A 14,525-nucleotide genomic window follows, 5' to 3' on the forward strand; every position below is an offset into this window, starting at 1 on the left:
TGTGCATTAATGATACACATATATGGACAGAGAAATGACTTTCAGCAGATCATAACCTTTCCCCTGATACCTTACAAGGCATGCTTTATATGCAAGATCACGATTATATGAAAATGAGGACCATGGGGGTTACAGTCTGCTCCCCCAAGGTATAGAATGTCACAGTGGGTGCTTGATGTCCAAGTGATTTCAGGTAGCGTGGTTCCTGCTGGCTTCATATGCATTAATGATATAAATATATGGATAGAGGAATGCCTTTCAGCAGATCATAACCTTTCCCCTGATCCCTCACATGGCCTGCTTTATTTGCAATATCACAATTATATACAGATGAGGAATATGGGGGTTACAAGACGCTCCTCCAACGTATAGAATGTCTCAAGCAGTTTTACAGTTAGACAAAAAGAAAAGCACCCAGCTTATTACTACAGTGGACTTAAATTCTGTATCTCTTTTTTGTTCTGCAAAATGTTAGCATAGTTAATTGACAATAGCCAGTTTTAGAATGTCAAACAAATCTCATAATCTTAAATGAAGAATACTATTCCTGAATGAACAGCAGAATGAGTTGGGTATCACAAACTATTAAATTTCCAATTGCTTGATTTGTGATAAATGTGGCTGGCATGTTTATTTTATCTTTAATACTCTTTACCTTTTAATAAATAAATGTCTCATGTTCCTCCCTTTCTCTGGGACAACCTGGAATTTCAGAAGTCAAGAAGATGTAGGATAAGTTACCATTTAGAGTGCCACAAAGGGGAGAAGATTTTTTCAAAGGCATCAATAGAAGTTAAGACCCCAGCTCCAATTGAAAGTTAGTAGAAGTTAGGAACTCCTATTTGAGCCTTTAAAATTTCACCCAACATGACCGTAATCAGCTATTAAAAATGAAACTCTTCCTTTTTTGGAGAAGTTTAGATATGTACTGCAACCGGAGGGGCCCAAGACTGATTTGACAAGAGGATAAAGCCTCCCTATCCATTCTCCCCACTCCCGTCCCTCCTTAAAGTTCAAGTCTTGAAGAAATAAAAAACTACACTATATTTCAGATGGCAGGCGGCGTTTCCAGAACTTTTTATAAATAATAGAGGACTGGAGGGAAGCATCATGAAAGCATTAAAATCTGTGCAGTATTATTTTGCATGGCACCATAAAGATATTTGTGTTTAGTTAGTTTAGCTCAGTGGCAGGGAAACTTGTTTAAAATTAACCTTGTTCTAATAGTTTCGTTTTTCTTGTTTTAAATTTAGAAACTGAAAAAATTAATGTAGTTCGCTGTGTCTTCTAATTTAGCACATTGCAGAACCTACGAGCACTGGTGGCTATGAATGAAAATCTCAAAAGTCAAGAGCAAGATTTCAGAGCACATTGTAGGGTAAGTGTGTCTCTCTCTGTCTCTCTATCTTGTTACATGAAGATTGATCAAAAATTGGTAAATGTTGTTGCTGCCGCCACCTGCCCTGTAGTAGGTTTGTTTGTTGCCGTTTACTGGTAATATCAGATCTGTTTTGAATAATGCCTACCCGTTCCATGACAGGATTGTGGAGAATCACATAGATCTGTCATCTAATGTATCTCTGAAACTAGGCTGGACAACCCTGCAGGTCTAGCTCTGGATTATCCAGAAGTGCTCGCCACTGGTCTTTAGATACAAATGAATAGGTGATTGATTTTTGTGTCCTTGCAAAGGGTATCTAAACTGTGGCATCTGTCAAAGTTCTGTCTTGTGTTACATATCATTCAGCTTGCATAGTACAGAAGAGGTATATTGGAAGGATCATTTCTAAATGTAGGTAATAGTGTCATCAGTATGTTGATGCACAGTAATGTGTCGTCTTACTCCATGAACCATGCTACGAAGAACACTTATTCAATGTTGGGCGTAGCTACATTAGATACCCATCTATCTTATTCACTGAGACAGCTTAGTCTCCTCTTGGTCAGTGCAGCTAACAGTGCCCAGGACCTACTTCTTGGTCAAGGGCCACTGGGTTTGGAAAACCCACCAGAAGAGAGAAGCCCAAGATCAAGCTTATGCTCTAATAAATTAGTTAGTATCTAAGGTGCCACAAGTACTCCTTTTCTTTTCACTTTCAGAGTATGTTTCAATTTCAGTGCATAATTAATGTGTTTTCTGCTCGGTTTGCTGCTATGGTGATGCACACCCTGGAAATATGATAAAAAAGATCAGAGAGAATTGTTTTCCTTCTCTAGTTCCCAGTTCAACAAGAGCTGAAGAGACTTTGTTTAAACGTAATGGAAAAAGAAGAAACGTCACCCCTCGGCAGAGACTAAGCATGGAATATTTTAGCCCCAAAGATGAAAAATTTGAAATGTTCTGAAAACAGTGTTATGATGGAAATAATTTTGCAGCCTTTAACTTGTTTTGGGTGCAGTTGTTGTGGAGGTGTCTACATACTGCAGACCAGTGTCAGAGTGCTGGTATTTTAACATTCCTACATTTCTCCAGTCCTGCTTTCCATATCATGTGTTAGTTGCTTAAGATGCATCCAAAGTATATATTCCACAAGTAAGAAATGTGGCTATTTCTACTTGAAAAACAAGGCATGCAGTTTAACATAATGAAGAACATTGGGCTCCTTCTTCCCTTAGCGCAGGGGAAGTTCCCAATACGTGTACTTCATGTTTCAGAGTAGCAGCCGTGTTAGTCTATATTCACAAAAAGAAAAGGAGGACTTGTGGCACCTTAGAGACTAACAAATTTATTTGAGCATAAGCTTTCGTGAGCTACAGCTCACTTCATCGGATGCATCAGATGAAGTGAGCTGTAGCTCACGAAAGCTTATGCTCAAATAAATTTGTTAGTCTCTAAGGTGCCACAAGTCCTTCTTTTCTATGTACATCATGGAGTACTATCTAATGCAGAAGTTATTAAAATACAGATATGGGCTTTCTTTCCTTTTTTTTTTCTTGAGAAGGTAACTATAATGTTTCTGTTGCTTTTAAAGGAAGAGATGGCACGCCTACAGCAAAATATTGCAAGTTTGAAAACCGAAGCAGAGGAAAATGGGGAAGAAAAGGTAAACAGCAAATGTCAGATTTATTTTTAATATTTAAAAATATTCATTGGATAATTTTCTTTCTGTTTACACCTGTGTTGTATTAACAAAAGTCCTGTTGGAATTTGAGACATACAGCCACCAACCCTGCATAACAGATTGACTATCATGCAGGTTACTAGGGTTCAAGAATAGCCTCAGCACTCTTGATCTACTAACTAGTAAACATTAAAAGCAAACATATAGATAGATATTGAGGTACCTAGTGTCCCCAATCAAACTAGATGCTGTACACACATAATGAAAAAAGGTAGTCCCACCACAAGGAGCAAATCTAAGTAAAAAATATAAGGAACAGGTATATGCAACAGACAGTGGAGCACGAGGTTACAGTGAAACGCTTATTAGCGTAACAAGTAGCAGTCACTGTGAAACTTTGCTACCATGCATCTATGCTAATAGGAGGGCAGGAGAGTTATAGTAGAGAAAAGTGGAGGCTCAAGTTTAGTTATTTTGTATACCTTGAGATGACTAGAACAGCCTCGATACACTTCTTCCAGAATCGAGTGGGTGGCAGCTCGTGTAACTTAATCCCCCACCTCCTGAACACAACATGCATGGAGAGGAATTGAAACTTCAGACTTCTTGGTTAAAGCTTCACATGAAAGATATGATTTGGAAAGCCACAAAAGCCGGGAAATGCAGAGCAAATACCAGCCCTGCACCAAATTTATCTCTGTAACTTATTCAAGGAAGTTAAAGTAAATGGTTTAAGGAGATGAGAACAGAATGATCTTAAATGCCTGGTGCCTGTGCTATACCTCAATATTGCAGAAGATATTAAAAATGAACACAACAGAAATGCTTTTTAACTAGCCTCTTTAGGATTTGAAACAGTTTAAGAACAAAACTTCTACCTGTCTGCCCCCACCCAAAGCCTGAACAAACCCCAGTGTGTGGTTTTCAGCTACTGGTGCTGTGTGAGCACTAGGGCGGAGTGAGACAAGAGGGAGGGAGAATAAAGGGGATCTTGTGCATGGATAATATAGGGCTAACATGACATGGGGAAATCTTGTACAGGCCCTGTCCCAGAGGGTGAATTGCACCTAGATATGATTGATGTAACTATTAATATTGTTGCGATTATTGGTGTCATGGTCACTATTATTGGGGTGTTGGTGGTGATCACTGGTTAAGTGCCTAGGTGTGCACTTGGCACTGTCCAGGCACCTAGATAGTCCCTGGCCGACAAAGCTGAAAGATTAACAGAAACCTAAGGACAACACAATGGGAGAATCAAAGGAAGATGGTGATAACTTGGGGCCCCCATCCTGTATAGAATTATGCATATGCTTAACTTAACACAGATGAGTAGTCTCATAGAAGTCCTTGATCACAAATGTATTGATGTCAATGGATTTACTCCAGTTTTACACTTGTGGTAACTGAGACCATAATCTGACTCATAATTTTTGTTTTAACTGCATGTTACCGGACTTCACGATTGTCCCTTTGGAGGTGGTGGTCTTCAGTGAAAAGGCTACTTAAAAGCAATCTAAAAAATATATATGGCCTAAAAGCTAGTAAAATATGCAATTATTTATGTAGTGTAAATGACATTCAGAACTTAAATTTTGTTTTTCATACAGCTTCGTTAACCCATTCTCCTTAAAATAATATAAAAATGTTGACAATATTTTGGATATCTGTTTTTTTAATAATTGCTGACCAAAAGCCTCTTTTTTTTTTTTTAAGACTGTGCTTAAAGTCTGTTGATTTGCTGTTAATCAGAAATTATCTTCGGTATCTCAAATTTTAGGAACCTAATAAGATTATAGACCAGCAATACAAAACTGAGAAAGATAAGCTACAAAAGATCAGACTATTACTGGTGAGTACAAAATGATTTTTTGTTTGTGTTTTTTGGCAAACTTACTGGGGCAGAATTTTTGAAGTTTTCTTAGCTAAGCACTTAAATGTATTTCTGTAACTTTCTTCAACATTTCTCCCTTCCTTTCTCTCAGGCCCGAAGAAATAGAGAGATAGCTATTTTACAACGCAAGATTGATGAGGTACCCAGCAGAGCGGAGTTAACTCAGTATCAGAAGAGATTTATCGAACTTTATGGTCAGGGTACGTATATCAAACAGAAATGTACTCCTGGAGGCTAACCAGTGGAAGGAGTGTAATCACATTATAGGCTTATGGTGCATGACAACAGCACCTGCTAATTCTGCTCTATTTAAGGGTCATTGGACATTCACATTGTATACCCCTCTTTTCAAGATTTTATAAACTGGCTATAAAAATTCCCTGGAGGCTGAAACTTGAAGCACAAGATCTCTGGAGTAATTTTCTTTTGTTTGCAGTAGGTTCAGTCTCTTGGATCAATGATTAGTGTTTAGAAAGCCCTTAATCCACCGTTTACAGGGAAAGTCTCTACATCTGACTCATGTTTTATTAATCACAGTTAACGTTGGTTTATCATTTTTTGTATGACGTACATGTGTGTGTGTGTTTTCTTTATAAGTATGTGGTTCTGACCCAAACAATGTCAAGATATCAAGATAAGGCTGGCTCTCTTAAACACCTCATGTCCCCTTTTATTGCTACAGGTTAGAGGAGTTAAAACAGAAAATTGTCAGGTTTTACAAATGTGCTGTGATATCTAGGCAGAAGAAGAATGTGAGCCTTGTCTCTAAATGTCTTCCCTACCAATCTTTAATTCAGGTATCATGGCCCAAATTTTAGAAGTGTGTATGCACCCAGATAATGAAATTGTGCATGCAAATTGACCATTCTGCATATATGCTTCTAAATTTGGTCCTGTAATCATGGTGTCAGGAAAGGAGGAATGCATGCTATGCATCTGTTGGTATGTATATACTATATGTTGTGTGTACAGATGTGAACAGTGCATAATCAGACATATACACAAACAGAGTATATAATGACAGGTTTCAGAGTAGCAGCCGTGTTAGTCTGTATTCGCAAAAAGAAAAGAAGTACTTGTGGCACCTTAGAGGCTAACCAATTTATTTGAGCATAAGCTTTTGTGAGCTACAGCTCACTTCATCGGATGGTATTTTCCACTGAATGCATGAATTTATTTTCACAACACCTCTGTGAAATGAGAAGGTATTATCCCCATTTTACAAATGGGTACAGAGGCACAGAGAGATTAAGGTCAGAAGTATCCACTAATTTTGGGTGCACAATTTGGGACCCCCAAAACCTGAATTTTCAGAATGCATATAATTCTATAGTACACAATATGTTCAGACCTGGGCTGGAGCATGATCATTGTGGATGGAATCTTTGGGGAATTAAGCTGTGAAGTGCACTTCAGAAGTGCATTAAACTAAATGGTCAGAGGGTTCTCTTCATGCACAGTAAGAGTTCATACAGGGAATTAGTGTGGAGTAGGTAGTGTATCTTAAATTCACATCCTAACTTACTGCGTATTAACTTCCCCATGTAGACAAGCTCTTTGTCTTCTTAGAACAGCTAATCAGACTGAATGCTATTCCCCTTCAGCACTGGCATTAATTCCAACTCCTCCCAACCCTTTTTTGAGAAGATTGTAAAAAAGACTATTCTGTTCTCCACTCTGATTCTCATGAAACCACATGATACAACAGTCTTTGGGTTGTCAACTCTGCATGGGAATACTGAAATGCAGAAAGACTGTTTTTCACTGAAGATTTAAAAATAATTTCATGAAAACATTTTTATTAATACTAGGTTATGTAAACAATAATAAATCCCCCTAAACATATTGGGAGGGGCAGTGCCCCATATGGTCTTTCATTGCTCTGTTTTTCTTTTGTTTTCAGTGTCAGCAACTCACAAAGAAACCAAGCAGTTCTTTACCCTCTATAATACATTGGATGATAAGAAGGTATATTTGGAAAAAGAGGTAAGAACATGTTTTTAAATGTTTAGCCCATGATAGGAGAATAGGATACTGCTGAGTTTGTGTATAAGGCACTGGATTAAGTCTTGTCTATGCAAGGTACAGGTAATTATCTCAAAAGGTCAGCACTGAGAAGAAATTGACTTGGGTCTAAAACTCTGTTTACAGAATGTTTGTGGAAATCTTTGGTTTGTTTGGTTTAATTCTGTTTAGGAAAATTTCTGCTTGTGTATTTTGTGTGTGTTTATGTGTGTGTTTTTTTTAACAGAAGGGCCAATACCAGAAATAGATACCGGAATTACTCAATTTAGGCTCAAAAGGTGAATAAAATTAGGATACTGACACACACCACTTAAATTTTGGCTTCACAAAATCAGATTAACCTGAGGGTTAGTGATCCAGTGTCTGCATTAGTTTAGGGACCAATGCTACAGCCAGTGATTTCAGTTATCAAAGTAAATTGACATCAGTGACAGCAAGATCAGGTTCTTAGGGTCTGATTCTGTTCCCCTTGAATTCAGTGACAGAACCTTCCTTGACTTCAAGGGGGCACGACCAAGCCCTTATTTATCATGAAAACATACTCTTCATTAAAGAGTTCTTCTGCTTCTACTCCCTATTCCTCCTCCTTCCCCCATCCAGAAATTAGAGCCAAATTCCTCTCTGGGGTAACACACAATTGAAGTCAGTGGACTTACGCCAACAATGAATTTAACCCGTCTGTGATGTTACAGGTAAACTAGACTTCAGTGAGGACTGGAGGAATAAGCAGGAACAGCAAATACATTTCTGATAAAGATCCTGGCTCCACATGACTGTTTTTTCATAATAAAGGATTTACTGGCATTTCAAAGTTTGTAAAACATCAGTAATGCTTTACTGGTTACTTTGAAGCATCTTCGGTTACTTAAATGTCATGAATCCTACATCAGTAAATAAAACAACATCTTAATCCGTAAAGATTGTTTTAACAGTTGTTCACATGGGTTTTTGTAAACAGTTCTAATGATGTTATGGTGAGATGAAAATATACATTGCTTTCTTCAGTAAAATAAATGATAGCACAACAAGATTGGCATTAGCTGGTAAAAGGTTTCAGAGTAAGTCTGACATTGCATGCTTCTCATTGCATTTTAATGAAACAACAACAGAACATTGTTTAAATACCTTTACGAAGGCAGCCACTACTTGCTTTGTGTAACAGATGGTACCTTTACAGTACCATTAAGTAAGCATCTCTGTTCTCTAAGAGGAAGGGTAGCATAGAGAGCTGCAATCTAAAAATCCATCATCTTTTTCCTGAATAGTAGATTCTGACAAATATACTAGATATGAGTATTTGAATCAGCTGAGAGAATCAGGAATTCAATTTCCCTTTGAGGAAACAGTTGATTCTGACAGTCCTTGCCATGAAAATCATCTGAAAAAAAACAGATTAAACAGTCAGGAACTCCGATATATGTGTATGTGTATACTGTGCCGGTAACATGTTCCAAAATGCAAGACCTGTTTTGTCCTTTCACAGTTCCCTTAGTTAGTCTATGGTGACCTAAGATCTGCCCATGACAGCCCTGGAAAGTTACTCAGTAGGAAAGAATGAGTTATCAGTTAGGGATGGACAAGGGTTTGGAAATTTTGGTTTCTGATAGGCATCCAAAGTTCAGAAGTGAAATCATCTGTTAAAGTCAATAGCAAAACTCATTGACTTCAGTAGGGCCAGGATTTTGCTATATGCAAAGTTCATTCAGCATTATCAACACTTCCTTGAACTGGCAACCCTGCAAGACTGGGCTTTATACAGATTTACTGAAGTTCTTTGTTTCTGTCAGTGTGGGAAAAGCCACCAAAACAACCTTCTGATGTTGCTATAATGAATTAGATGAATTAAGACTCTACACATTTACCTTTGTTTAAGAGGTGGCTGCAGTAATGAGGTATGCCTTTGCCCATGGCACTATGGAGAGTGTTCTATTGTAATGCAAATATTGTAGCTTAGATTCTGATATTCGGATAACTTCTGTGAAGTTCCAGTTCAGCAAAGCACATAAGGAAGTATGCCTAAATACTGTGCTGAATCAAGCAATACAGCTGAGAATGTATTTTTTTTAATTAGGCCAATGATCATCAAAATAGGACATCCTACTGTTTTCTAACTTATCTGTATTGATAATTGACATGATCTCCATAAAATGACATTCCTAGGATATCTACAGTGCATTTATCATTGAATATTTTTCTGTTTTTTCTCAAATGTAGTCAACATGTCATTTATATAAGATCAGCAAGACAAAATTATCACAGCACCATAGATGTAGTTTATCTCTTGGTCTGATAAAATTGTCATTAAGGTTTTGTCTTCCTCAAAAGCTTTTAAAAATTATCTCCTGGTGAGATCTGATGCTGAATTTTACTAGACAAAGAATTGAGTCAGCTGTATATATTCATGTTTATAATTTAAATCTATGTTTATATGTTACATGTGGACTGTATCGGCAAAACATCTGAACATAGATCCCATGATATGAGAATTATGAGACTAGTGCCAACTGTTAAAGATTTAATCTGTGTTGGTGGGAGGGAATAATATTACACCATTAATGCTGGGCTATAAATATTTATCTAATAAATTCTAGAAAGTTATTACCAAATGCCTTGCTTTATCTGTTTGCATTATATCCATTTTATTTGCCTGAATGATTCTGTTGTTCACTATTCTAAACGAAGAGACAATTTGCGAATCACATATTCTTTATTTAGCATGGCACATTAAGTAGCAGCTATGAAACTCATGATATTGCTTTAATGTCGTCTGTGGATTAGACTTTACTGCAGATTTTTGTAACATTTACTGAGGGTACAGGCGTACAAACTAATCTCTTTTCACTGATTGCTTCTGAAATAGAAATGAACCTACTAAAGACAGAGGTGACAGATTTTAGACCAGAAGTGCTTGATTGTTAAATAATGTATATCAAGGCTAATAGTCTCTTTTCTTTTGTAAAAATATTGAAATGAAACCTGGAGTAATTTTGCTCAAAGTGACTCAATACTTAAAAGTACAAACTGTGAGAAGAGTTTTACTTTTACCCTAACTGTATACTTATGAATGCAATTTTAAAAGGCAGCCATAACATACATCAAGGGTTTCCAATGGATTATGCTAATCTCAAGAGATGTCTAAGTGGTTTTTGATGTCAAAAATGTACAATATGGTTTCAGTTTTCTTGTTCTAGAAAAAAGGCTTCAATGAACAAATATTTTGTATTAATATCCTATAAACCAAATGTCCCTTTACCCTTTTGGGTCTTGGTTTTCTTAAGATTCTTTGGAAGGTATTTCTTCTTACAAAAAATAAAACAAAAAACCTTGAAGTATTCTGTGTATGGAGTGATTTCAAAATAGTAATGGAATCACTCACTCCTAGGGGTGGAATTGTGACATCAAAGGGATCTATGCTCATACAGTTGATTTTTACAAAATTTGCATAGGATTAATTTTTAAAATGCTATGTCTGTTGGGAACCCACTTTCAAATTCTTATTTTTCCCACTGACTTCGTAGATATGAAATGTAACCCTATAGTTCTCTGTCATGGTCATGAAATACTGCTTTTTCATTTGCTAGATATTTTGCAGGATACATTAATGTAAGTTATGTAACAACATGGCCCATCCTTAAGGATGGCTTGGTTTGTTAGTATTGACAGAAGTAAGCAGAGATGGACTTCTTACCTTTTTTCCAAAGTTGGATAGAATATACTATTTTAGTTATTGTATCAAAGAGGGAGGAAATTTACACAATGAAAACGAAGTAGAATGGGGTGGGAAATGGCTTTTTTTCCTCCTGTTCTACATTGGGACAAAAATGAGACATTTTGAAGTTTTTTCAACAAAAAAAAATGAGAAACAGGATCACTCTCTCTCTCGCGCGCGCCTGGTTATTAAGGCATTCATGTGGGAGATTCAGGTTCAAGTCTTTGCTCTGCTTGATTTAGACCAGTGATTTGAACCGGCATCTCCCACATCCCAGGTGAGTGCCCTAACCACCAGGCTATTTGCTATTTTAGGGTGGTTTCTTGGTCTGGGTTTTGACCAGAAATTCTATCCTGGACCTGAGAAACCTTTCCCCAAAAGTTTTGTTGAAACTGGCATATTCTTGCAGAAAGTTGTTGTTGTGGGTTTTTGTTGGGTTTTTTGGTCAGAAAACATCCATTCGTCAAAACAAAAGTTTTGTGTTTTAAAAAAAAAAAAAAAAAATTCTGACCTCTAGGTAGTATTCTTAACCTCTAAGTAGTAAGAACAGGATTTCTACACGCTAATAATACTCTTGAAATCACTAATTTAAATCCATTAGGGTTGGGGCCTGATTCAGCAAGCTCTAACATGCAGTGTGCTTATTGCTGTGCCATTGGGAATATGCGCATTAGTAAGCACTAAGTACAGTATTTGCAGAATTGGATTCTTACAGTACAGATGGCACATTTTCAAACATTCGTCATCAAAAGGCAAAATCGTACCTTGGAAAACCTCACTACTTGTCCACTGGAGACTAATAGGAACTATTCAAAGCTATGATAAAGAATACCATCAACCATTCCTCTGATTTTCTTTTTCTCTTAATGTGTTGGAGAGAATAAGATTCCCAAGCAAGTCTCAATTAGCATTTTGTATGGAAGAGTCGTTCCATATGCTGTTAGGTACAAGCTTGCAAAGGGCCTTTAAATGTGTATTAATAAAACAAGTAACTATGGAGGAAGTTTTCAAAAGCACAGTTCACAGGTGCCTAACTCTGATTGAAAGTTCATGTGTCTAAAGTGTCATTTGTGCCAACCAGTTGCCTGGTTTGCATGTCTACGTGAAGTTTTTTTCCACAAGGAAACACATTCTATAACAGATCTTTTGAATGCAGTTTTTTCATTCAGGCTCTTTGAAAAAGTGTGGGTCTGCTCTGAAAACTGCATTGTGGAATCCCATATATATAATGGTTTACCTGTCTAATGTGCCTACTTTACTACTAAAGATGTTTGTTCCACTTCAAGGCTTGCAAAGACAGTTTGGCCTCCATGAGTTAAACAGGGTCCTTTCATGTATCCTATTATTTTCAGTGATATCAGTTCTGCAGGCCACATGGTGCCCCTTACTACACCTGTTCACCTTAATTGTGTTATACATTCAGCCCTCCTTGACATTTGTACAACCCTCAAGTGGTTTGGTTTGGGAAGTCTGCCTATATAGCAGACTTTTCGCTGGTGTAGTTGTATTGATATAGTTAAGGTATAACAGATGTGCTGCATTTATGATGTAAGCCCTGCTTTACATTGGTGCAGCTTTTCCACCAGTGCAGATTTCTCTGAATAAACAGGCCCTTAACCCTGCACTTGTTTACAGGAGTGAAAAGCAGTAAAACTGTTTTTTTCAGTAATGTAAGCTGATTGTAACTCTCTCAGTACATGCAGATAGCCTCATGTAATGCTCTGCAAAACAAGAAGATGGCATTTTTATACAGTTGACTTTTTTCTGAGCTGAATCACATTTTAAAGTAACTGAAAATCTATGTTGCTGTTGGAGAGGAAGATGTACATTTTCAGCTATGTGTTTTTGTCTTCACCAGGTTAACTTGCTGAACTCAATTCATGATAATTTCCAGCAGTAAGTAACTTGAGTCATTAGCTCTTGGTATCTACTCATACATCTATAGTTGGTTGGCAAAATCGGGGTGGAAATTGTTCAAAAATGCTTGCAAAACTTTGATTCATCTTTAAACTTTATACATTTTGAAATTTTAATGGCCAGTTCTGAGTAAGATCCAGTACGTTTTGTAATTTTTGATAGCCACATGCTATACCTTGGCACAAATGAAGTAATATAATTACTTAAGAACACATGTGGAATGTATATCTTAATACTTTGCTCTTGGGATTGTATTGTGTTAAATTATGCTTAAATTGCTCACTTAAATTGTAAAACTTTTTTCATACTTCTAACTTACTGGCACTTTTAAAAACCTTGTTTGACGTATTTGTCAAGTTGGGCTTGTGTCATATGAAAATAACTACAGACTCCACACGTTTCTTAACTATAACTTAGGCATATGTTTGTCATAGCCTAGAGTTTCTATGACAAACCTCTGTTGAAAAAGTGATGGTTGGATAACAGAAGTCTCGTTGTGAAATCTTTGCCATTGACTTCAGTGTGGCCAGGGTTTCACCCTTCAGCCTGTTGAGCAATACTCCGACGTGAATTTTTACAAATGTACTTCTATCTTTGTCCAGTAAAGTGAAGAATGGGAGAGAAACTAGGGTGTTAAATAGTTCTGAACTATTATTCTGTTATTCAATAGCTTGATAATAGCTTGATATTTTAGCGCATGACATATTTTGCTCATCATAATGCAATCATGACTTTTTAAATTTTCCTATGAATTTGAACCCTTTGCTTTTGTTATCCTGATAAAGCCATGTGTCGACTCCGACCATTTTCTTGCCATGACAAGCAACCACCTCTAACTATAACAGAAACATTTTTAACTTGTTAATTGTAACAAACAAACTAAATATATTGGATACATTCCACTAAAGTAGAGTACAGAGATCTGCTTTGTTCAGTGGTGAGATCTCCATTGTAGTACTCTCTAGTCAATGGGAAGTTATACTCTTGACGGTTCACTTGGGCAGTTTATTTTTAAAGGTAAAGTGGTTATCTAAAATTACCAGTTTTAAGTTAAGCATGGAATAGAATAACATTTGTTGTACTTTACACCAAAATAATTATGAAATCAGAAAATGTAAATTATAATCACTAAAACAAAACTGTGCTTACAGATCTTACTGACATGCCAGTCCTCTAATCCATTCCTGCTTTTCACATGAGCTACTCTTTCTAAACACTTTCTTTGAAACCATGCTTTTGGTCCATTAATAGCTATTATCACTGCACAAAACACTAGCAAAGGGAGCAATCATGCACAAGACAGGGAGATGAACTGGGTGATCTAATAGAGTTAGTGATATATGCCAGTGGACCAATGACAGTTTACACTGGCTGATGATCTGGCCCGTTATCTTTTATCTTGGATTGTCTGAATCTACTTTTTATCCCTTTACACTTTGCAGAAAGCTGTAGTTTTAAGCCCACATATTCATATTGCTTAGGTTTATTTTGAAAGTTCTACATGCAGGATAGATAAAAATTGTAGAGGAAATTCTTGTTTTGTCAAACTCCCTCCCCTCTTAGTCAGTATCCATTTTTCTTCCAGAGCAATGGCCTCTTCTGGTGCTCGTGAGCAGTTTCTGCGGCAGATGGAGCAGATTGTAGAAGGAATTAAACAGAATCGAATGAAGGTTAAACTGTTCCTTCTTGTTTTTTTTGGCAGAAGCTTGGAATTATTTCAGACAAGCCTGGATGGTTAAAAAAAATTGGTGTGATGAGATGCAAACTAATTAAACACCTGACAAGTCTCATCATTTCTATTTTGTACTCTTCCTTAAATAAGAGCCTGTAACTAAAATTTTAGCGAGTAGATCAGAACTGCATCTTTATACCAGCACTTATCTCACTCCAGACAAGTTGCAGTACTTAAATTAGATTT

At 36.8% G+C, this 14,525-nt stretch overlaps 1 protein-coding gene across 4 annotated transcripts in view; it reads left to right on the forward strand.

The window, feature by feature from the left end:
- Positions 1–14,525, forward strand: part of CCDC93 (CCC complex scaffolding subunit CCDC93) — a 104,571-nt gene that overhangs the window by 78,305 nt on the left and 11,741 nt on the right. For all 4 annotated transcript variants that reach the window (XM_074967222.1, XM_074967224.1, XM_074967223.1 and 1 more), the window contains 7 exons: positions 1,297–1,378; positions 2,973–3,044; positions 4,843–4,914; positions 5,048–5,156; positions 6,860–6,942; positions 12,549–12,586; positions 14,193–14,277. In XM_074967222.1, the coding sequence (XP_074823323.1) occupies positions 1,297–1,378; positions 2,973–3,044; positions 4,843–4,914; positions 5,048–5,156; positions 6,860–6,942; positions 12,549–12,586; positions 14,193–14,277 (541 nt within the window). The remainder of the gene's footprint in view (positions 1–1,296; positions 1,379–2,972; positions 3,045–4,842; positions 4,915–5,047; positions 5,157–6,859; positions 6,943–12,548; positions 12,587–14,192; positions 14,278–14,525) is intronic.

This window comes from Natator depressus, chromosome 11 (genome assembly GCF_965152275.1).
Source record: "Natator depressus isolate rNatDep1 chromosome 11, rNatDep2.hap1, whole genome shotgun sequence".
NCBI lineage: Eukaryota > Metazoa > Chordata > Testudines > Cheloniidae > Natator > Natator depressus.